This window comes from Xiphophorus maculatus, chromosome 16 (assembly GCF_002775205.1).
Source record: "Xiphophorus maculatus strain JP 163 A chromosome 16, X_maculatus-5.0-male, whole genome shotgun sequence".
Lineage (NCBI taxonomy): Eukaryota > Metazoa > Chordata > Actinopteri > Cyprinodontiformes > Poeciliidae > Xiphophorus > Xiphophorus maculatus.
Window position 1 is genome coordinate 20593296 of NC_036458.1, and position 22102 is coordinate 20615397.

Genomic DNA, 22102 nt, shown 5'->3' on the forward strand with positions numbered 1-22102 from the left:
CCATGGTGTTATGTGATGCAACGGATATTTAATAGTGGCGCGAGACAAGAGTCTGGAAGCACTGAACTATGCAGCTGCCACGGCTGGTCAGTGGAGGCGACAATCTGAATAGAGCGGACAAACATCGGTCCATCTCCGGATGGAAAACCTCAAATCATCCTATAAAGAAAACGTGACACTGAGATAAGCAGCACACGTCACCAACCAAGCTCTGCGTAAGACTTGGGAAACTCATAGCAGTTGTTGTTTTTCTCTTCATTAATGTTTCAGTAAACTTAGCAAACCTCTTGGGACTCCAGATAGAACTAGGAAGTGATGGAATAAATGGATGGACATCGTAGCAGTTCATCTGACACCAGCGGAAACTAGAGATGCTCCGATATGATATCAATAGCTGTATCGGTCCCAATATGGGAAAACAATTCCAGATTGGGTATCAGTGGCAATGTGCCTGATCCATAAGGGCAGATCTATTCAGTCTAATTCTATGCTCTGAGCGACGTCATAATTTATTACTTATTTTCCGTTATTTTTACAATTCTGAATCTCACTTTCTGAACCATTTCAAAGAAGTTTTGTTGCAGTTTATTTTTGACCAAGTTGGTCAACCTATTGTTTTTGCCAGTTTCATTTGTGGCCCTTTGAATAGTAATTTTTTTTTTAAGATGAGATTTTCCCTGGAAAATTTTAATTTTCATAAACATAAACAGCACTTTTTCTATATTAGCCTTTTTTTTTCTTTTTTCTTTTCCGCTTGTATTGTGACAAACATTCCAGCCACGTTTTACTAAAAAAAAACAGATTTGGTCACACACGTCCAATACACTTTGCTAAATGCAGCAAATGAAAAGTTAATTCTCATTCTTATTGACTGAAATACACCAAAAACATTTCATAAACCAACAAAATAGAAAATAATTAGCCTAAAAAGTACAAATAACTGAACAGTAGAATATTATGTTTAATTTATTGTGCGTGCAAAAGAGAAAGAATTCACAATAATATTATTTTTGAATTTTGAACTGGGGGAGATTGCATTTCAGCCATACTCTTTCTAGTTTCAGGATCAAACTTTTCCACCTCTAGTGGTGAGTTGTAGCAATAGTGACTCCCTGGCATGAGTAACATATGATAAACTACATCTCCAACATTCACATTTTACAGCAGGTAACGCTGCAGAAAAAGACCAAAGTAGACTAAAACATCACCAGAGGTTTTCTCCGTTCTCCGAACGCATTATTTGGGTTTACACGGGGACAGCGTCTCGGGCTCCGGCGCTCTCATCCCACGAGTTTCTAGGATACCACGTGCGACGCATTTGCATTTCAAAAGACCCTGAGAGCTTCTGGTCCCATCAGCGCCATTCAGCGGGTGAATAAACTCTTCTTAAGCCGCACAAATGGGAGTTCTTTCAAGACGACGGCAAAAATCAGCAGCTCCCTTTCTGCCACTGCGAGCCGTCGAATTTGCACTTGTGAGGAAACGACGCGACGCTGCAGCTGATTTCACAATCGCAGCAGAGATGCGAAAAGTCAGAGTGGGGGGTTGGTAAATGTAAAGAGTGACTTTGTCAAATTAGATAAGATATTCTAATTTCACCTTAGACTGAATGTATTACATATAATATAATCAGTTGGATTAAAAAAATGTTTGGCCATGTCATTGCAGTGCTGAATTCTGATCGGATTTTTTCCCTCTGACCTTTCACCTTAGTCTTGGTTTTGACTGAACAAGCACAGGAAGAGTAGCAGTCGTTTAAAACACTATACTTCTTTCAGATTGGAGAGAAAACTCAGTAAATATGAGAAAATTTACTGAGTATTCCCATGAATAGTTGAACAATGCATAGCATTTCATATGCAAATAAAATGTTTGATTTCTTATAAGCAAACAAATCACATATATCGTTTTAATATTAAGCATCTTTTGCACAGTGAATAAAAACTTTGAGGAAAGAGAATATTACAAGACTACACCACAGTCATTTATGTTTTATGGAAAATTGTTAAAAAAAACAAACAAACAAAAAAACCCATGAGGGGATTGAGAACACGCCGCAGCACGGATTCAGCAGGAAGCCTCATCAACACCCAGCGATTCACAGCCGATAATTTCCATGTCGCTCAGATCCGCTCCGGCAGACAACGGAAAACTCAAGTCAACACGCTGGACAAAAACGCAGGAGCATGTCCGGACGCCTGCTCTCTCCAGCTCGACAATCGCGGCGCGTCGTGTGGTTTCAAACTCTCACCTGTCGACGGCGGGGTGGTGCAGCGGTCTGCCGTCCTGAGGCGACAGGTAGTTGTGAAACGTGGATCCTCCCACCACGCGGATGTTGAAAAGCACTCTGATATTCTGAAAGAACACAACAAACATACGCAGGCAGACTTAGCAGCCACTTAATGCAGAAGTGTATTTATTTTTTTCATCAAATCTAACATTTTTAAACTCTGGGATGTACTTAAGGTGGACACGTTTGCCGTGTGCGAAGGTTGAAACTAATGAAACGCATCAAAACGGGGTTAGGAGTGTTAGAAGCAGCGACAGCTTCCTGCCGCCGACATTTTGAGATCTTAGAAGTTAGAGAAAAAGTTTTCGTGGTGGAGTTTTATTTTTGTCCTCCGGCGGGCAGAGTTTTGCCAACAAAAATATTAATATACCTCCAGACAATCAGCCTGCTCTCTCGAAATCTCTTCAGTTTGATTGAAAAACGCGAGCTGGATAGAAAATGAAAACACAAATAAGGTGATAATGTCTCTCCTCCCCCTCTGAGGCACAGAGATATTACGCTGGGATCTGCGTGCGATGTAGGGATAAAGGCATGCTTTGGAAAAAAATGAAATTGATTTCCTCTTGTTCTTCTCAGATCTGCTGTGTATCTGCCAGCTGGGATCGCTCCTCCATTCCTGGAAAATATTGATACCCAATAGATTATGCAACCCTTAAGGGAAAATTAAATGATAATTGTTAAACATCCTCAAACATAAACCGCTTGAACATCACTTGGGTTGTACCGAAGCACATCAGGCATATAAATATGTATATTCTAAATTTCATTGAACGGAAAACTCAGTTGTGACAATAGTTTGCTGGTCGATCTCAAATGGCAAAATATTGAAGGGGCAGTATTATGTAAAATCAACTTTATTTTGTAGCTTCACATCATGTTATAATGTTATTCCCTCAACAACATATCTGGAGTGTTGCCTCGATTCTTTCGTGCGTGTTTGAGAAACCCTCTCATCTCCCATGGCAACCATCCAAGCGATTTTCAGCTGAGCAAAATGCTTGGGTGCATCTAGCTCCTCCTTGGAGCCGCAGTTTCCTAGCGTCCACCTGAAAGAGCAGCCCTCCCCCCGCGACTGCCCCACTCAGCTCCTTCAGACTAGCCAGCAGCAATTAGCAAACAACTGGGAGCTGCAGACTGTGGATCTGCTGAGCTCGTTATATGAGCTACTTCTCAGTGCAAAGACATTGTTCAAGGATTAACAGAGGAATGATGTTGCCATGACTTCCTGGAGGCGCAGTTTCAGAAAGAGGAGGAGTTTTTAAAGAGACAGAGGCCCAATTTTAAGGTGTCAAACTAGTAAGGAAAATATTTTTAAATTATTTGATTTCTATACCATCTTTTATAACAACTCCAGTTAACATAGTTTGGTGATTGTGCAATAAAATGGCACCATGTGCCTGGAAAACAAATAATACCTCCCTTTAAGATCTTTCTACATAAGTGTATTTGCAAACTGTAATCTGGCTTTTCATGCAGCTTTTGGAGAAATGCCTTTCTCCACTCTGGGTGGAGTGGAGCCCTATGGGTTTGTGAGCCTTATTAGTCGTTTACCAGCTTCAGACAGACTCTTCACAATGTCTCTTGGCTTTGATACACACATTTCTCTCTGTTCTGGATCAAGTTGGTATCGGCATTCGTTTTGTACTTGCATGTTGAGATCAAAAATTTAGTTTCAGATTCTCTCTTAGAAGGTCATTTTATTTTTGTGCTGCAGTTTCTAACTCTACTTAAAAACATTTTTGATTTGCTTTCAAATGATATTGATTATTTAGGGGCAAATGCATACATCTATTTAGATTTCTATTGTTTCGGTTTGTCTTGTCAATATGTTAAGTAAGTTGTTAAGTTGCGTCCCAAGATTTTCTGTGTTTTGCAATGCATCTCCACCTGTTTTTTCCTATTGGGGCGTTGCAGAATAGCATAAGCCGACCTAAAAGTCATTGCTGAGGGTGAAAATCTGGACAGTGTCCGGGTGAAATTCCTCTCATGCCTCCAGTCAAGAGGAATGACAGAGCGTGAGAAAATCCTCGGTTTTTGACTTTTGAACCTGGAAAAATTGATTTTGAAGTTTCAGTGAAGGATGTTTGGGGGATGTAAACTTGCAGGGAATACGCAGGAATCCAAGGAAGATTCTATTTCCAATGAGTTCATTTATTCTGGTGAATTTGAGATTTTACCTTGTGGTTCCAGATGAAAGATGTCAAGCTAAGAAGAGCTGGTTTCTTTTTTTTCCATTGGGTGTGACGGCCTGGAAGCTAGAGGAACACGGTGGGAAGCGGCCCATTCTGGTTGTTTCGGTGGTTTATGAGTTTGAGCTGCCCTCTCTCCAATAAAACACTTTCAATAAGCTGCTTTTGATTAAAAAGCTACAGATTTGTCCATATTTCCCCCCCTTTGTTTCCAAGAAGGCAGTTTGCTTAATAGAGCTGGACAGTTCAGGCGCTGTTCTTCAACATTTCCCCCGGTTGGATTAGCGTACTCTCAGCTTCTAGCGTCTGTGGAGTATTTGCAACTTTTCTCCAGTGAATGAAATGCCGACTTCAGGGAGAGACATTAAGATTCAAAAAAAAAAATGATGGGGTTAAATTTGGGGGGGAAAAAAAATAAATAAATAAATCTTGTAAATTCAGACCAAACTGTCACATTTATGCTTTGGGAACTGCACCATTGCTGAAACTAAAATGAGTTAAAAATCCACTTGGGAGAATAATTTGGTGTTACAAAGAAAAACATTTATAAAAAGCCACAGATCCTGTAGATGTGAAAGGTTTGGAGCAAACATCTGCTCTGAGCATCGCTCCCTCGCTGGCAAAGGTGTGCGCCAGCGAACTGATTATGCTTTATGAGCTCGGCTTTAATTAAACGGCTGACGGCGAGGGGCACAAAGACGATCTCTGAAAGCGTTCACGAACACACTGTATCTGTGTCTTTCTTTTCTTCCTCCGACTTGGAGAGCACAGCACATATCGTCACCTGGCCTCACGCGCGATTACGATTCCGCTTGGCTACACGACCAAAAACCAAGACACTTGCGGTAAAACACACAACCGTCAAGCAAGGACCACTCATTTCCCAGGAAGTAAATAATTGATTTGACCATATGAACAGCATGGCCGCCTCGGTTTGAATTTGCATTATTATCTCTCTGGTTTTACAATCTTGACAGCAGGAGTGGAAACAAAACAACCTGTTGTTTGGATTGACAGAAAGCTTAATTAAATTTCACTCCGTTGGGAACAAAAGCAACATTCTACTCCGTAGCTAACAACGTCGAGAAATATGCAAGAGAGATCAATGGTGTGATCAGGAATATTTGGTGACTGGCTCAAATAATTGGCCACCGGTTTGTGACATCCAAAAACAATGCATGCAGAGTGATTTTATAAATATTGTGAAATAAATACGGGAGAAATCCAACGTGGTAGGATGCCACCTGCACTCACGGCGCTCCACTTCTTCAACATTCTGTTATGTTTCATTATTATTCTAAATTATATTTTAAAACAACAAATCCTCACAGTGGCGCAGTGGGTAGAGCTGTTGCCTTGCAGCAAGAAGGTCCTGGGTTCGGTTCGGGTTCTCCGGCTTCCTCCCACAGTCCAAAAACATGACTGTCAGGTTAATTGGTTTCTCTAAATTCTCCCTAGTGAATTGTGAGTGTGTGTGTGTGCATGGTTGTGTGTCCTGTCTGTCTCTGTGTTGCCCTGCGACAGACTGGCGACCTGTCCAGGGTGACCCCGCCTCTTGCCCGTTAGCTGGAGATAGGACAGTGTCCCCACTAGGGACAAGGGTGTTAGAGGATGGATGGGTTAAATTAATGTCTTTCCTCAAAGTTCTACCCTATTATGATAAGGTGGAATGTTTTAAAATTTTATTTTTAAAAAAAGGGATGCACGCAAGTATTCATAGCTTTTTAATTATTTTAAATATTAATAATTTGTTGATCCACCTTTGGAAGTAATAACGACCAAATTTTTCTTTAATATGTCAGCCAACAACAGAAAATTTAGATTTCTTCAGAAAAGTAATGAAAATTTACATTTAAAAATAAGAGAAAAAAAAATTTCACACCTAAAGTGTTTCACTTTTTTTTTTTTTGTCAGATCATGACAGCATTTCAAAAACTGCATTTCCATTAACCATAGCGTCGCACAAATTGAAATTATGGAAATACATTTGCTTAATGAAAACACGGCAATTTTGAAAAAACAAAAAAGTTTTTTTTGTCGATAAATACTTTTTGTGCTGGATGAGGTGCTTCTTCAGCTTTATCGAATTCGATGTATTACGCAAAACTGCAATGGAAAAACTTTTGTTCGCATCACAGGAATCACGTGATTAACTGCCAGATGTTACTACTGGCAGGAACAACAAAGAAGACAACAGGAAGTGGTAGGAGGATGATGGTTTGTTTTTGTTCATGTCCAGCTGGCTCCACCAGAGCTCTCACAGCGTCGCATAAAAAGTTGCGCATCATTCCAACGTGTTGAATCCAAAGCTCTTCGGTGAAATCACTGACTACAATTTCCCCACGTACGTCGCCGCTCCCAAGTATAAAGATCTTTTCATCTCAACATCTGAATAAGACGCAGACGTCTCCTCTGACGGCTGAATTATGAATATATGTCAAGTAACTGTTTACATCCATCGCTGCCATGATTTTTACTGTCTTTTTGTGTGATTTTAATTTCATTTCCTCTCATGTAAACAACACAATTGCGAAATTATGCTGTTGTTTTTTTCATCATTAGTGGAATATAGACAAAAAAATTACACACATTTGTTATGGATGTGATATGTGTAAGACCAATGAAAAAAAATATATATGGTTTGAAAAACGTTTTATGAATGAAAGCATGGAAAGAGTGGCGCGCATTTGTTTTCAGCTTCAGATGAAAAAGGGAGCTGAAATGTAGAGTTGCAATAATACCTCTACATAAAAGCGGTCCAGGTTGAGCAGGAAACTCCAGGCGTGTCACAATAAGCAATAAATCAATGAATCACATGATAAATAAAACAAGGTCAATAATTTCTATTTGCACGATTTGTTGTTTTTTGTTTCTTTTTCTACCAAAAACGGGATGATAAAAGTCTTCAGTCTGGAGCTTTCGTCTCAACTAGCCCTACTTTTGAAGGACAATTTTGTCTACAGAGACTTTATAATTCATTTTATTTTGTTGTTTTGTTTAATTGGATAGTTAAAATGTCTTCCAGTTCCAGTGTTAAACGTCCATCTGAATTTAAAGTTGCTGTGTTTTTTTTATCTGTGAGGATGCTATCTTGCAATATTATGCCATTACCATTATATTAATTGAAAAAAGCTCTCAATACATGATTCTCTGCTCCAGTCTCTGTGTTTCTGCGGTGGACATTGACTTGGCCAGGGAACAGATCACCTGAGGCTACTTAGCCGCGCCGCTGGGAGCCGCGAGACGTTCGGCAGCGGCTCTCTCTGTCTCCGGCTGGCGCTTCCCTTCCCACCGGGTTTACCCGGCGCCGTCGAGCGGCCGCGCTGTCCTCTCTCTCTCTCGAGCCAATAAACCCGCTCAGGAACAGGTGCGCCAGCCGATGTGCCAGACGGAAACCGTGTCCCGGTTCAGCCGGCGCTCACAGCACACCCACACTCACACATGGACTCTTGATATAGGTTCTATAAATTTCATAGACGTATCATCATTTTACTCCCCTTTTTAATATCCTGATTAATTACTGCCACATAATTTTATTGCTACTTTGTGATTTTATTTTATTTTTTTACCTCATTTGCTGCCTACTTTGCTTTAAGTGACAATATTGTAAGATTTTTGCTCCTTAATGGTGACCTATTATGCTTCCTTGAACAGATTAGCATAACTCTACACACTGTACAAATTACGCTGTTGTTAATTGGACTCACAAATTGTAAGGTTTTTGCCAAACATCGAGTGGGTAAGCACATCTAGAAGAAGCCGAGACCCAAACGGAAGCATCAAAATGTGAAAGATGTGACATTTTCCCCTTTAAATAGATGCCTACCACCCATTTTGGGCAGAAAAATACAGTAGCGGAAGCAAAACAAAACGTCTTCGCGTTCACCGTCACATGAATACTGGTGTAAACCGACTACCTGGGCGTGAGCGCCGTTGATCATCAGGTAGTACAGCTTGCTGAGGATGCTCTGCTGGAGCTGGTCCCAGGAAATAGACCGGTCCTCCCTCATTAGGAATGGCGGCCCAAACCTTCCAACAAACATAAAAGGTAATTGATGAAAACAAAATGGAACAACCAAACCCACATTAGCTGTGCTCAGTCATAATGATGCTCACGTTATTATTATTTTTTTTATTAGTCATGCGCCGCACTGGCACACAGTCGCAAAACGTCCACGGAAGGGCAGAGAAGGTCGATAAGGAGGGAAAATCATTTCTCCGAGATGACGGATCACATGACATTCCTATTATAACACACGTCTAATTGAGGGCACCCGTCCCCGGCGTTCGGGGAGATTTATTATGATGAAACAATATGAGCATCCAGAACCGTTCAGTAGCCGGGCAGAAAGGGAGAGATGTGCATAACGACGCAAAGTTAATTTGTTTTACGGCAATATTTTTGCATTACGCTAATAACGTATCGTTGTTGTTTTGTTTTCTCATTGAGATGCTACAACAGAAGCTGGAGTGAAGATGTGATTGAACGAAAAGATGGTAAGGGTGGCATGTAACATGGCAGACAAAAAAACAGACAAATACCAATGAATAGTTCATTTATTTCTTTCATGTAACCAAAAAATGGGAAACTGGAGTGAATATGATCAACAGTTTAATAACGTGACGCTGGGGTTAGAGCTGGAAAACATAAGGTACAACGTGTGATTAGCAGGACAAATTCAGTAAAACGTTTTTCACAGTTTATTACTTATTTTAAAGGTTTGACTGTGTTATATTTAGGTATTTTCCCCCCAGTCTCCTTATGTACAGATCAGAATATGAGAATCCTGACATATGGAAGGAATTTGAGTCTCTTGGTTGTTTTCTTTCTTGATTAATGAATTGATTTTTACTTTGTTTTTAAGTTAATTTGGGTTTCTCTTTTGTTTTATTTATGCCATCCAGCAGGGCCGGTGAAAGTCTTTTTAATTCAGATTTTTTATTCAGCCCTTTTAAAGCAGATTTTAATTCGTGCTGCCCTACACTAACATGTCAACACCAGATACTTAATTGTTCCTCGGCTACACTATGTGTGTAACATACCTTCTAATATTAGCGTAATTTGTAATTAACTCAGATCTTACTGGTGTAACTGTTTTAACCTTACAGGAACAGCGGACAAGAAAATATGCTGTAATTAATTTGCATCTTTAAATGGAGAGTGTGGGATGGTAATTTAATAACATCTGCAGAGAAACACTGAATTTTTACAGTAAACAAGTTAGCAAGTTTAATGTCTATTACTTTTAAAATCTGTCACTAAAAATGTGCACTACAAAATAAAATCAAATGATGCTCTTGGGAGCCCTCTTGGGGTGGGGAGGGTTGAAATTTTTTTTATAATGAAAAGTTTTCAGCTTCACTTTAAGCTAAAAGTTATTCTGCTTTTAGCTTAAAGTAGAATTAAACTCTACTTTAAGCTAAAAATGATAATTATATTTAAAAAAAAAAGGTAAATATGGTATAATATGTGGATTAACTGCGCACAGAATTAAATTTTAGTCTTTATTTCTGTTCATTTTGATAATAAAGAGCTGATATAGGTGATGGCTGATGAGGTCAAAAAAGGATTTTTTTTATCCAGAAATGTCAGCCTACTGAAAAGGCATGTTTCTGTTTACAGCACACACGTTCAACCCTGAATCTGTTGAGGTGTTTGGGAAGCTTTGTGTGCTTTAACAGAAACAGTCCAGACTTTTGTCTGCTTCGCCCAGACAAGACATGCACAATGTCCTAGCGCCTTAATGCAAGGCTGCATTTAGTCGTCCCAAAAACGTGCCGTGTCTGGCGGCTCTTGAAGCTCCGATAGCAGCCGCAGGACATGCTTTGTGCATTTCACCCACCCATCAGAGAAATAGTGCAGATAAGGCAATAAAGTCTCTCCTTACAGCCCAGGAATTCAGGAATGTGTGTGTGTGTGTTTTATGTCTTCACCTGCCTCCCCAGAGAACGAGCACAAAAGTGTGACCGAAGTGAAACATCACAGATTCCACCCCAACTTTGGAAAAGCGGCGATAAGAACGTTTGGAATTTTTCCACGTTAAAAACACGATTTCACAGTTTAGAGATATGAAGAAAATGGAGAGTTTCGTGCCGTTTTTTTTTTTTTTTTGGTAATGTACCTGTGATGTTATTCTAGAAAGACCTGAGAATAAAAACCGAGTGTGTGCGACTCCAATGTCATGTTCTTGGCTCGGCTGGGCTCTCCAGCTGTCATCCGGTGAGGGGAGACGTGTGGGTGGATTGAGCAATGACAGAAAGGCATCTGAAGGAGAAAAAGAGACAGCAGCCCTCGTAGATGGGAGCTAACTTTTCCACTGCGGTGTTGGTCATCTCACCCATACTGACCTCTTTGGACCGTGACAGTGGGACGACATGACGGCGCTCCTCGTGGTGCCGGATGTTAGAGCTGTCGCTTGATTTGGAGCTAACCTCACTGAGATCCAAATTCATTTGAGCTTATTTTATAATGGCGAAGAAGAAATGCTTTCCGATTTTCTGAGAGGAGGAACATATGATGGGCACCGGATTTAAGCTGATCGGGGTAATTAAAGGTGCAGTATGAAACTTTTACAAATATATGTTTTATCACCATGCAGTGACAGTTTGATATGAGACAGGAAGTCTGTGGAAAAAAAACAAACAATGTCCTTCGTCTCCTTCCTGAACTACTCCAATGGTCTGCCAAAACCGCACCGCTCCCAACCAAAAACAGCCAACCAGAGCCAGGAGGAGTGTCTTAGCGCTGTCCATCAATCTCGTGTACGCTGCTCAATGTGCTAATGGTGGAAAAACATCTCACTGTTACAGGAAAAACAGTTATCCGCCATCATTTGTGGCTATGCTAACTAGCCTTAGCATTTGAGGCAGGCTATGTTGTGGTGAACCAGCTGCAGCTCAGCAAGGAGCAAGCGGAAGGGGGTGAGCACGAGAGTGATTGACAGCGCTAAAACCTTTGAAATCAAATTGTGCAGAAAACAAAAGCAAACTTGAAGAAAAGAGAATTTGTATTTTGGTGATTATCCCATCCGCCCCCGCCCCCAAAAATCTATTGTCTAGTGTTAGATAATGTGCTTACTTCCCATTTAATGGTTATCACATTTGTAAGGAAAATCCATTCATGAGTTAAACAGTGTAATTGAGTAAATGGGTTGCACTAATGACCCTCTGTCTCTCTCTACTTTATCGTCTTCTTTCCACAGGGAAATAACATCTACGACTTTTAGAGTCTGTCTTTGGACTTTAACATGCTTTTATTTTTAGGTGTTTTCTTTAACTTTTTCTTAATCGGTAAGTTGATAAAGTGAATTTTGAAACCTGAAGATTACCGACAAGTATGGTCTGAAAATCTAATGCTAGCAACTTGAACAGATGCACTTTTTTAGGAGGTTTTACATCTGACTTTAAACCCAAACTTGACATGTCTTCATTGCCTTGGTGTGGTTTCTGACCTGTTACTGAATAAATGGTTTAGTATATTTACCTTACAGTCTGCTGGCCTGTTCCAGCACCATTGCACACCAGCAGCAGGATCTTGACTGGGACACCGTGGTTGAGGAACTCTGATGATAAGGCTCCAGATGAAGGTAACCTTTGACCCTCAGGCCCGGAGGAGTAAGGAGATGACGGCAGGCTGTGATGATACCCTGAGTAAAGAGATAGGAGAAACAGGAAACAGTGTTTGGAGAACCCTTCATTTTTCTCCTGTTCACATTGCTTGCATAGATAAGCTCACAGCTCAAGTGCTTTTGTAAGCTCAGAAGCAATGACCGTTGAAACCTCAGTTAACACCTCAAACGAGAGATTGAGACAGATTACGAAGATACACAAATTGGCAAGACAGCAGTTTCTATTTGAAGAACGGTGATTCAGTTGGGGGGAGCAGATGGACGAATGGCGGCTTGCTCTATCAGCAGGAGGCCGTATCTGATGCTGCTTCTGCTGCACATCCTGTCCTGGTGGGGTGCCAGGCAGCAACGCTGCTCCCCTCGTGTCTCTTCCAGCGCAAAGGAGTACGTCTGACTGAGAAGGAAAGCTAAAATGATAAGATCCCTTGGAGATGTGACGTCAAAGAGGACAACCTTTCTTTGTCATCACAAAAAGCAGGTGAATTTGAGTGTCAGCTCGAGAGAAGTTCGAGGAGATAAATTAAACTTGTAGACACTGAAGCGAGGTATCGATCGACCACAACAGCTGTCCCTTCCTAAAACCACAACATTTTTATTACAAACGCCAATGATTCCCGATTCATCACTGACAAAGCAAACGCCATGGCAGAGGATCTCACAAACAACCAAGCTTCTGTTCGAGCATGCAGCGTTTTGCCCACGAGATAGAGTGTAATGATTATTATGCAGTCTTTCACTTTTTAATGTCTCTCTAATGAAGTGAGCGAGAAAATTTGCCTAATCAGGTGAGTCCATTTACTTTAGCAGCAAACTCTGCAACAAGAACAAATCACCAGTTCTGTTCAGTGAAACGTAAAGACAAGACAATGACCTTTAGTCCTGCCTCATTAAGAATAGCCAGGAAAGCATGAGGACATTCTGATACATCTATGACAGTGAAAGTGGCAGAGCGGTGCGAGAACTGCTGTGAGGCTGAATGCTATGTTGTCCGAGGTTTTGGCCTCTCTTGTCATCACAAACAGGCGATTAGTTTGAGACAACTTCAAGGAACTTAATTGCAGAAAACCACAAACGTGGAAACCTAATTCAGGTTTGGGAAGACTCCGCAGGAACAATCTCTGGGTGAAGAGATTGTTCCTGGGTGATACCTGAAGGTTACACCTCAACTCCAGGGAATCTGTGAAGAAAAAGTTGCTCAAAAGTAATGGCAAACAATAGGGAGGTGGGTGGGTGACCACTTCGTGATGGTCCTACTCCAGGGATGTGGAACTTCACCCTCGTAGAGGAAAGGGTGGAGTAGGATGTCTCCTAGGCTTTACCATTTGGAGATTTTCGGTCCACTGGGAAGGAATTTGGAGAGACTATTAAAGTGCATCTCATTATCGTAGAATATCCTTAAAAACTTAGATTATTTCAGTCACTTGCTTCATTTGGGGTAGCATGTTATCTGCCGGTGTTAGTCCACTGCGTTTTGTCAATCAACGCGACAATCCACCAGTAAATGTTCTTTTGCTGACAAGCTCTAAGGAGATTTCAGTCACTTGCTTCACAAACCCTAGCCTGTGAACCACAGAAAGTCCTTGCCAATTGGAAGACTGCTCACCTGACTCACTGAATCCATCCATAAAGACGGTAAGTCATAAAATGACACGCCTAAAGACGATGACAGAGTGTTCACAGAGTTCCGTATGACTGGAAAGACAAAGTGTTGTTGAAAGAGATGCACCACCAGCGGGGATACCAAAACCTGGAGAGGTTTGTGAATCATAACCTATTCAATAGTTTGAGGGAGACTCACAAGGTGTGTGGACTTTGGCTGAAGTCAGTCACCAAACACAGACGTGTCCAGAATATGGGCTATGACCATCACATTCTTTGTGTTAAGCCTGAACCAGAGACAACAACAGAAGTGTCTTAAGTGGGCGATAGAGAATTGTTGCTCTAATGTCTCTTTTCAGATTAACGCACATGATGCATTCCATTTGAAAAATCATCCCTAAATCTGGACAAAGACTGGAGAGACACAGAGTCCAAGCAGCTTCAGGTTAATGTTAAGGTTTCCATAGCTATTTGGGGTAGCATGTTATCTGCCGGTGTTAGTCCACTGTGTTTTGTCAATCAACGCGACAATCCACCAGTAAATGTTCTTTTGCTGACAAGCTCTAAGGAGATGCTGACTTCATTACTCTGGCATTTTTCCTGATAAATAAAGTGTGTATGACAAAACTCACTAGGTTGTGTTTGGCCATCAAACTCGTTGATGCTAATCTTCTTTTCTAGAAAGGCAGAGGACTGACTCTTGGTACCTACAGGAAGCTTGTGAACTCGTCGTGACCTCTGTGTTCCCCCAAACTTATTTTAATGTCAGACAGATGCCGGTTGAGCCACTCTGAGTACAGTCATTAAGCTCGTAGTTAAACACCTCCACATCGCAGCAACGGCGTTCACTTTGCCATGTAGGGAACAGAAACAGAGGTCGGGTAAAATTTGTGTCTGTTGCTTTTGCCACATGTACAGCAGAACAAATATTCGTGTGTAATTATGTCTCCTGAATTGCTTCACAGCCACTTTTGATATTTTTAATTAAATCTACATAACAGCACAGCCCCTGTGGCTTAGTCGGATTGATGTTAGCAAGGGTTTTATAATTTTCTCAGTGATGTGGTACAATAAGAACACATTTTGAAGGGGCAGTATTAAGTATTTTCCAGGCACAGCGCCTTTTTATAACACAATCAAATAGTGGAAATAGCTTGGTAAGGGCCTGGTGTTGAGTTCTGAAGGCAAACAAAATGTCGCAATTTTCGTCACCCGTCTACGTCAATGAGAGCCGATTTCGGCACTTTGCGTGAAGCATGTCGGGGCCTTCCTACAAACGGGAGTAGATGAGTGGAAAGGGAAATCTGTTGTAGCAGCAATATTTCCCTTGTAAGTTTTGTAAGTTAGAAATGCACGGAATAGGAACCTCGTCATTCCTGCGATTCTTGTCTTTCACAAACTTTTTGAATTCTGTTCTCAAACTGTTTTTGGGTTCTGCCCTCCCATCACTGACTATGAAACAGCAGGAGACATTCTGAATTAGACCACATTATACAATATATGTAGAGGGAAGAGGATGATGCAAGAGAGTGAATACAAGTGGAAAGATCTTAGTTACTCGTTTCTCCTCGACTCAGTCCAAGGATCGGGACACTTTCTACTCCTTCACTTGCACACAAGACAAAACGGACGATACATTTGCATGGTTCTACAATAGGGTCCATGCTTATAATATTTTCACAAAATGCTAACTGCATATAAAAATGTCTACATTTATTGTTTAATAGGATCATCAATAGGATTTAATCAAAAACCAATTCATGGCTTTTTATGGATCATATTGTTAAAATTTAAACCACATTTACGGTGCTGTAGGCAGTCCAGTCAATAACATTGAATTCAATAAGTATGAAATGAATAAGTTAATTATTAAAAGGCAATGATTTATGCACAAATCAGTCCTGCATCTGCATTCAGATAATTTATTTTGTGCATTGATGAACATTTACTCACTTCAGCATGCTGAATGCTTAAAGTGGCTCCAACAGGAGGGCAGTTCGACCTATTTTCTGATTAATTCATCTATTTAATTGGCAAAAGTAATTAAATTGTATAAAGAGCAATGATTTTTCAACCCAATAAGACATAAGCTGTACATTTTTCACAACAAATTCCCAAAAAGAAAAACAACAAAAAACTTGGACCCTCCTTTTGTGGAAAAGATAATAATAATAAACTAACACAATAACGGCAGAGTGGCCAGAGGCTATGCTGTGAAACCACCACACAGTTCTAATGAGACATTATTTATGACTGTGAGGGATTTCTTTTGCATAAGTCCACACTCTGCTTTGGATGGAGGAATCTGCTTGGCCCGCTTCTCATGAATAATGGACACTTCCTGATGTTATGTTAGAAATGCCAGCGTTAGGGAGGCATTGCCATCAGTTTTTCTCTTCTAAAACCCAGCAAGACCATCTACTTAAATAGAAGGAAAAGCATTCGAAATGCTTCACATGTTTCAATCAGGCTTTGCACATATGCATTGTTTTCATAAGAGAAGTCTATTACAATTTCTGCAACTGAATGTAAAAAGCTGAGTTGCAAAGTTTGTACACAGAAGCAGTCTTTATCTTATTCAGAATAATCTTCAACTGCAGATTTGTTTTACAAGCCTTATGTAAAGCACTGTAAAAATTAACTTTGTAGGGTATTAAAATCCCCCAAAATGTGTTAAAGTTTATGGGGTGGTTTTATGGTGAATTACTTTACTTTCTGGAACTATAAATGAGTGTAAAATCTTATGGGGATCCTTAAAGCCACAATAATAAAGAAATAATCCAGAAACTGACAAAAACAACAGATAGACTACCTTGATGTAAAACATAAACAAATAAAATGTAGCCAACCTTCTTTCAATTATTTCAGAAAATGCAATTAGTTACTCTAAACATAATGTGTCTGTTTCTCTCTGAACAATATAATCAAATATAAGGAGATCACATGAGGTCACACTTTTCAGATTTCCATTTGCACAACTTTTGAAAACTAAGTTTTTCCTTCTGCTTCACGATCATGCACCTCTTTGTGTTGGTCTATTATTTAAACTCTCCCTAAAGTTTGTGACTTGTCACCTGACAAAACATGACAAACTCCCAGGATTGTAATAAATACTCTTTGTGAGGCAGAGCTCAGACTGACAGCTGTCTGCGTGCGTTGCCGTCGCTTTTTTTTTTTGTGACAAACAACTTTTAAGGTAAAAAACAGTCGAGCTCAGTTCCCACAGCTACCTGAGATGCGCGCAGAGCCCCCTCTGATGTAGAGCGGGGGCGCCTGAAAGGCGTAGATGACGTCGTTCTCGGCGATGCACGTCAGGTCGTCCTCGTCAAAGAAGGAGCGGTGGAACCCGGTGGAGTACACCTCTGTGAGGATCACCTGGAGGATGACACCGGCGAACACGCGGAAGACGGTTTGCTTTCAGGTTCCTCTAACCATGCTCTTCCTCGTTCTGTTGCTTTCAAGAGTTACCTGGTCTGGGGAGAGCTTGCCCTCGTCCGCCACCATCCTCCTGAGGCAGGCCACGGAGCCGAACAGAGGCACGGCCATGCCGACCCGCAGGTACCGCTGGCCTTTGGTGCTGAACACCAGAGTGACGCACAGCAGCCTGACGAAGACAGAAGTCGAGAGAAAACGAGACGTAAAGCGTCTTCCATTTTGATTTCTGTTCTTTTTTCCCCCCTTTCTTTCTTTGTTTGGATCCTCCCCTGCCATGAAGGGACAGAAGCAGGCATCCATAAATAAAGCAATGCTTTTTAGCATAAATAATAAATAATTAGGACTCAGCTTTATGAGTGTGAAATAATGGGAGATCTCTGTTGCATATTTTTAAAGTAGGCAGCGCTTGGATCTGACCTCTCTGGTGGACGAAAAGTCTGCAGTGTCAGGAACAGATTATTCCTTAGACAAAACCAACCAGCCAAAAAATAAAAAGACAGCAATTGTACAGAATGAGATAAGCAGAGAGTATTATCCTTTTTTTTTTCTTTTTTTTTGCCATTTTAAAGTATGAATATGATTATATGCATCAATGTAAATTTGATTTTGTTTAATCACCATGAGAAATCAATTACAAAATTATTTACACTTAGATAAAAAAAAAAAACATGGATTATGAGTTTTTGTATAAAAAAAGGGTCTCGATCATAAAAAAATAATTTATAAACCACACAAATTCAAATAAAGACAGAAGGGCTTACAAATAATATCAGCACCACAAACAATTCCTGCAGAATTGCTACTTCCCCGGAAAAGCGGCTTAGCTGATCCATGTTGTTGATATTTGGAAGCACTGGGAACAAAGCATGTTTAGGTAAAAAAAAATAAAAAATCACAAAGCATTTATTGCACATGTGCAACGTGTGGGGAAAGTAAGGCTGCTATGTTTCATAAAAAAATGCTCTTAGAGCTGAATGTAAGGCAGGCTGTGTCCTACTGTAGAATCTGCTGGTATTCCAGCGGCGGGAGGTTAATAAAGGTTAAGAAGTACAAAGTCTATAGAGTTGTTAAAAATTCAATGAGGACGTGAACGACATGAATTTCGATTATAAAAGTAATTTTTTGCGCCAAGGTCACTTTAACTTTTCCCCGGTCCAACGAGAGAGAGAGAGAGAGAGAAAAAACTCCATCTCACTTCCACTACAAAAGAGGCTTAATAATTACATTCTGCACGTCTTTCTCAGTTGAAAACTATTGGCGAAAATGCTACATTATGCATCCAGATTTCCCAAAAAGAATATAGACTGATTTATTTTTCTAGATTTAAAACAGACACATACGTTTATATTTTCCCGTGCTGTTATTTGTTCTTCTGGTCATTATTTTCCCTCCGTTTCCTCCTTCCTGTGTTGCTCATTTCCTCGAGGACTCTGCGGTTGACGGTCTGACGCCTTACCAGCTGTAAAACCTCGGCTCAACAAGCTGCACAACAGGACAGCAAGCCTCTCCTGAGTTGCCAGATTTGGTTGCAGTAATCCAGTCCTCCTCCTTTTTGTCTTCCAGACTCAATACCTCGATTTCAGCTCTCGCCTCTATAACTTCTATAGTTATCATTTCCTGGTTTAGAAATTCCTTATTGGTCCGATCACTTATCAATACTCGGTTCATCACTAGGGATGTACCGATCCCCCTTTTCACTTCCGATAACAATAACAATATCTGAGGTTTAGTATCGGCCGATAACGATCCGATACAGAAAAACAGAGCTCAATTGACTAAAAACGTTTATATTTTTTTCCAAATGCAGACATAAATGTACTGCATTGTAAATTTATTTTAGAACTCAGCACCAGTACAGCACTTAAATACACCAATAGCTTCACGAGGTTGGTCAAACATGTAAAACTCAGCGCAACATAACAGCCAATGTAGAAATAAAAAAAAGAAACTGAAAAAAACAATAGGTTGACTACCTACCAAGCCTACTCTAAAACATCAGAACTTAGCTTAGTTAGTTTGTAATAAATATTGTCTATCACCTATTGGGTCACTAGGAGTTCATACATTTGAGTCACAAGGTCAAACTCCTCAAAAATGAACGTTTGGTGGATTGATAATCAGTTTGGATTCATTTTTGTACTGAAACATTTTTCAGCTCCGTATCTTTGAGGAAGTTACGACTTGCCGCGAACTGCCGGTTTAAAAATCCTCCCACAAAAACTCAACGGGATCCGATCTGACGGTGTCGTTCAATAACCCTGTGAAGTTTTCCTCTTTGAGTCAATACTTGGTGGAATTGCCCGAGAGCTGTAGGTTTTTACTCTTACTCCTACTCTCTGACAGCGACGTTCTTTTTCTCCCGCGCTCGCGTGTAAGGAAGGTCCAACAGATGAACCCTCTTTCTGATCGGAGACGTCTACGCTTTGACGTGTGCGGCCGTGGGAGTTACTTGTAGATCCCTTGATGAGATGCTGGCGTCGCTTTGCCTGGAGCCGTGTGCTGTCGGGCTCATTTTTGTCACTCGTTTTCTTCCATTTTCTGTATTTGCTCGAGTTTCACCGGGTGAGAGTGCGAGTATTTACAAAAGGGAGAGTCCGTCAAAGGCATGACAAAACTTTGATATAAGATAGTCAAGCAAAACATTAAAGAGTCCTTTATTTTGGGGTTATGTCTAACGGTTATAAGGAGCTAGCATCTTGCAGCAGGTAACTCTCTTCATTTAGTAAAAACCCAGATTAGTTGTTCCTGGAGACTGAGACTAATGGCTAGTCCAAGAGGAACTTGGACTTCTGCATCTTCAAATGAGCTCCAATCTCAAAAATGCCTTATTGGTTAATTGGATTTGCTCTTTTGATTATTGAAGGGGATTCACGTACAATTTAACAGGTTTATTCAGTTCTAAACATGTTAGAAGCATCAGATTTGTGAATAATAACCAAAATAATCTCAATAATAAGTCTGGGTCTCATAAACTAAAGGCAGTGAACCCCATTCTATTTCATGTTAGGGTTGTGCTAAATAAACAGACTCCTAATGATGCCAAGCTAGTGAATTATTTTGGTCATATATGTCTAAAGGTGTGAATGGCTGTAAAGCCAGAGAGGCCCAGGCTGCAGTGTAGAAAGATGGAACCGTTAGCGTTAGCGGACCTAATGATTAGGATTAACACTTCAGGGTTAGCTCAACCTACTTTTTAGTTAGCGGAATCACTGGCGGTCTAAAGTCTCCTACCTTAACTTTACCTCAACTTCGTGAGGAAGCAAAGTTCGATTAGCCCAGCCCCTTTTAGCCGTTAGCTTCCTGTTTATTCTGCTTTAATCTAATTCTAGTTTGTTTAAAGATTGAACTCTGATGCAGACCAAGAAAGTGAACTCTGGTCAGCCTAGAAACCTTCATTTTGGTTCAGTTGAAGTGAACTCTGACGCGATTTGATTGCAAAGAGTACTGGAAACTGCTCTCATAGCTTCCGGTACTACAGCACATGGCATTCTGGGTAAATACAACCAAAACAGCGCCAGCAGGAGAAATGGCTTGTCGTCTTTTGCCAACGACAAAAGGAAAGAGGAATCCAGCAACCGCTAAAATCTCCCGCCACTCTGTTTTTGTTTACATTTCGTGAAGAAAGAGTTCAGAGTCTTCTTTACAGGTTTTTGTTTCAGTGGGTCTTGGTGCAGCGCCACCACAGGCGAGGAGCGGAACAGGTTTTACAAAAGGTGTCACAGTTCGCTATCAGGTGTGAACACAAACTTAAACAGAAACAGAAAGAATCCTGGCATGCGATGCAGGCCAAATGATCTGAATTAAAAATAGCATGAAGCTCTCAGAGGACAGAGCCAACAGTTTGAACTCCTAACCACGGTGAATGTTGGGCGAGGAACAAAGAGTGTGTGTTTTTGGCCTCGATGTACGTGACCTGAACTGTTCTGCTTCAAAATACGCTTTAGAAGACAATCTGTTTAAACCCTTGGTCTCACCTTGGCTGCCATACATTGAAGAAAAAAGATGAAACTCTCAAAAGTGTCTCAGAATAAACAAAGATGTTAGTTTAAGTCTTACACCTGAATAAAAAGAGTAGAATCCCAGAGGGGAATGGCAAATTGGCAGAAAAAATAAATCACCATGTGTGAAGCACGAGTAGAAGGGTTAAAATATTCTAAAAAGTAAAGAATCTATTAACGTTTTTGAACACTTTAACTAATAATTTCCCTTCTGGCTCTAGCGAAAAGGATGCTACGTGTGTCGATGAAGGCCAGTGAGGGCGGCTCATCTGGCTCATTATGATTCATAACAGCTGCCCCAGCAGGTGCTTCTGTACGCCTCAGCAGCTCAGCCCCACAGGACGAGACGAGGAACAGAGCAAAACGCAGGAAAATATTTGTTTATTAGTGTTGATACATTGGGTGGGTTAAGGTAAAAAAAAAAAACTGGACTTCATCCACTACCTTACAAAACTAGTCATGCCATTTTAAGGCCTCGAACTTCAATGTGCTCAATTATTTCACATGTCAGATCAACACACAGCTGTTCGGCATTGTGCAGTAGAAGAAGAAGATGCGTACGTGTTGTTATCAATGTCCTGTGCAAACAGCTGCCGCTGCATTTGCAGCTGCAAGTCAACCGGTGCTGCACATTCAGACTGAAACTTTTGTCCATCTGCCTTAGCAAAAATAGTTTACGCTCAGTCAGAGTTGATGGAAAGTATGAAACGTTTAAGTCTTGCCACAGATTTCAAGTTTAATTTTAAATCAAGACTTTGGGTCATTTTATCAGCTGGATCTGGTTTGATCTGAGCCAGGGGTCTGCAGCCTTTGCAATCCTACGTTTAGCTAAATAAGACATGTTATGATTGGTGTTGAACTTTATGGAAAATTAAGAAGAAAAAAAAAGCACATAATTTCCAACTTAATCACAAAAAAGATCTAATAATATCACTAGTATTTTTAATGTTATACTGTTGTGAA

At 40.6% G+C, this 22102-nt stretch overlaps 1 protein-coding gene across 2 annotated transcripts in view; it reads right to left on the reverse strand.

The window, feature by feature from the left end:
* Positions 1-22102, reverse strand: part of LOC102235173 (ubiquitin carboxyl-terminal hydrolase 43-like) — a 79018-nt gene that overhangs the window by 8106 nt on the left and 48810 nt on the right. For both annotated transcript variants that reach the window (XM_023348487.1, XM_023348488.1), the window contains 5 exons: positions 17175-17310; positions 16937-17081; positions 11963-12125; positions 8397-8508; positions 2252-2355 (listed from right to left, as the gene is read on the reverse strand). In XM_023348487.1, the coding sequence (XP_023204255.1) occupies positions 2252-2355; positions 8397-8508; positions 11963-12125; positions 16937-17081; positions 17175-17310 (660 nt within the window). The remainder of the gene's footprint in view (positions 1-2251; positions 2356-8396; positions 8509-11962; positions 12126-16936; positions 17082-17174; positions 17311-22102) is intronic.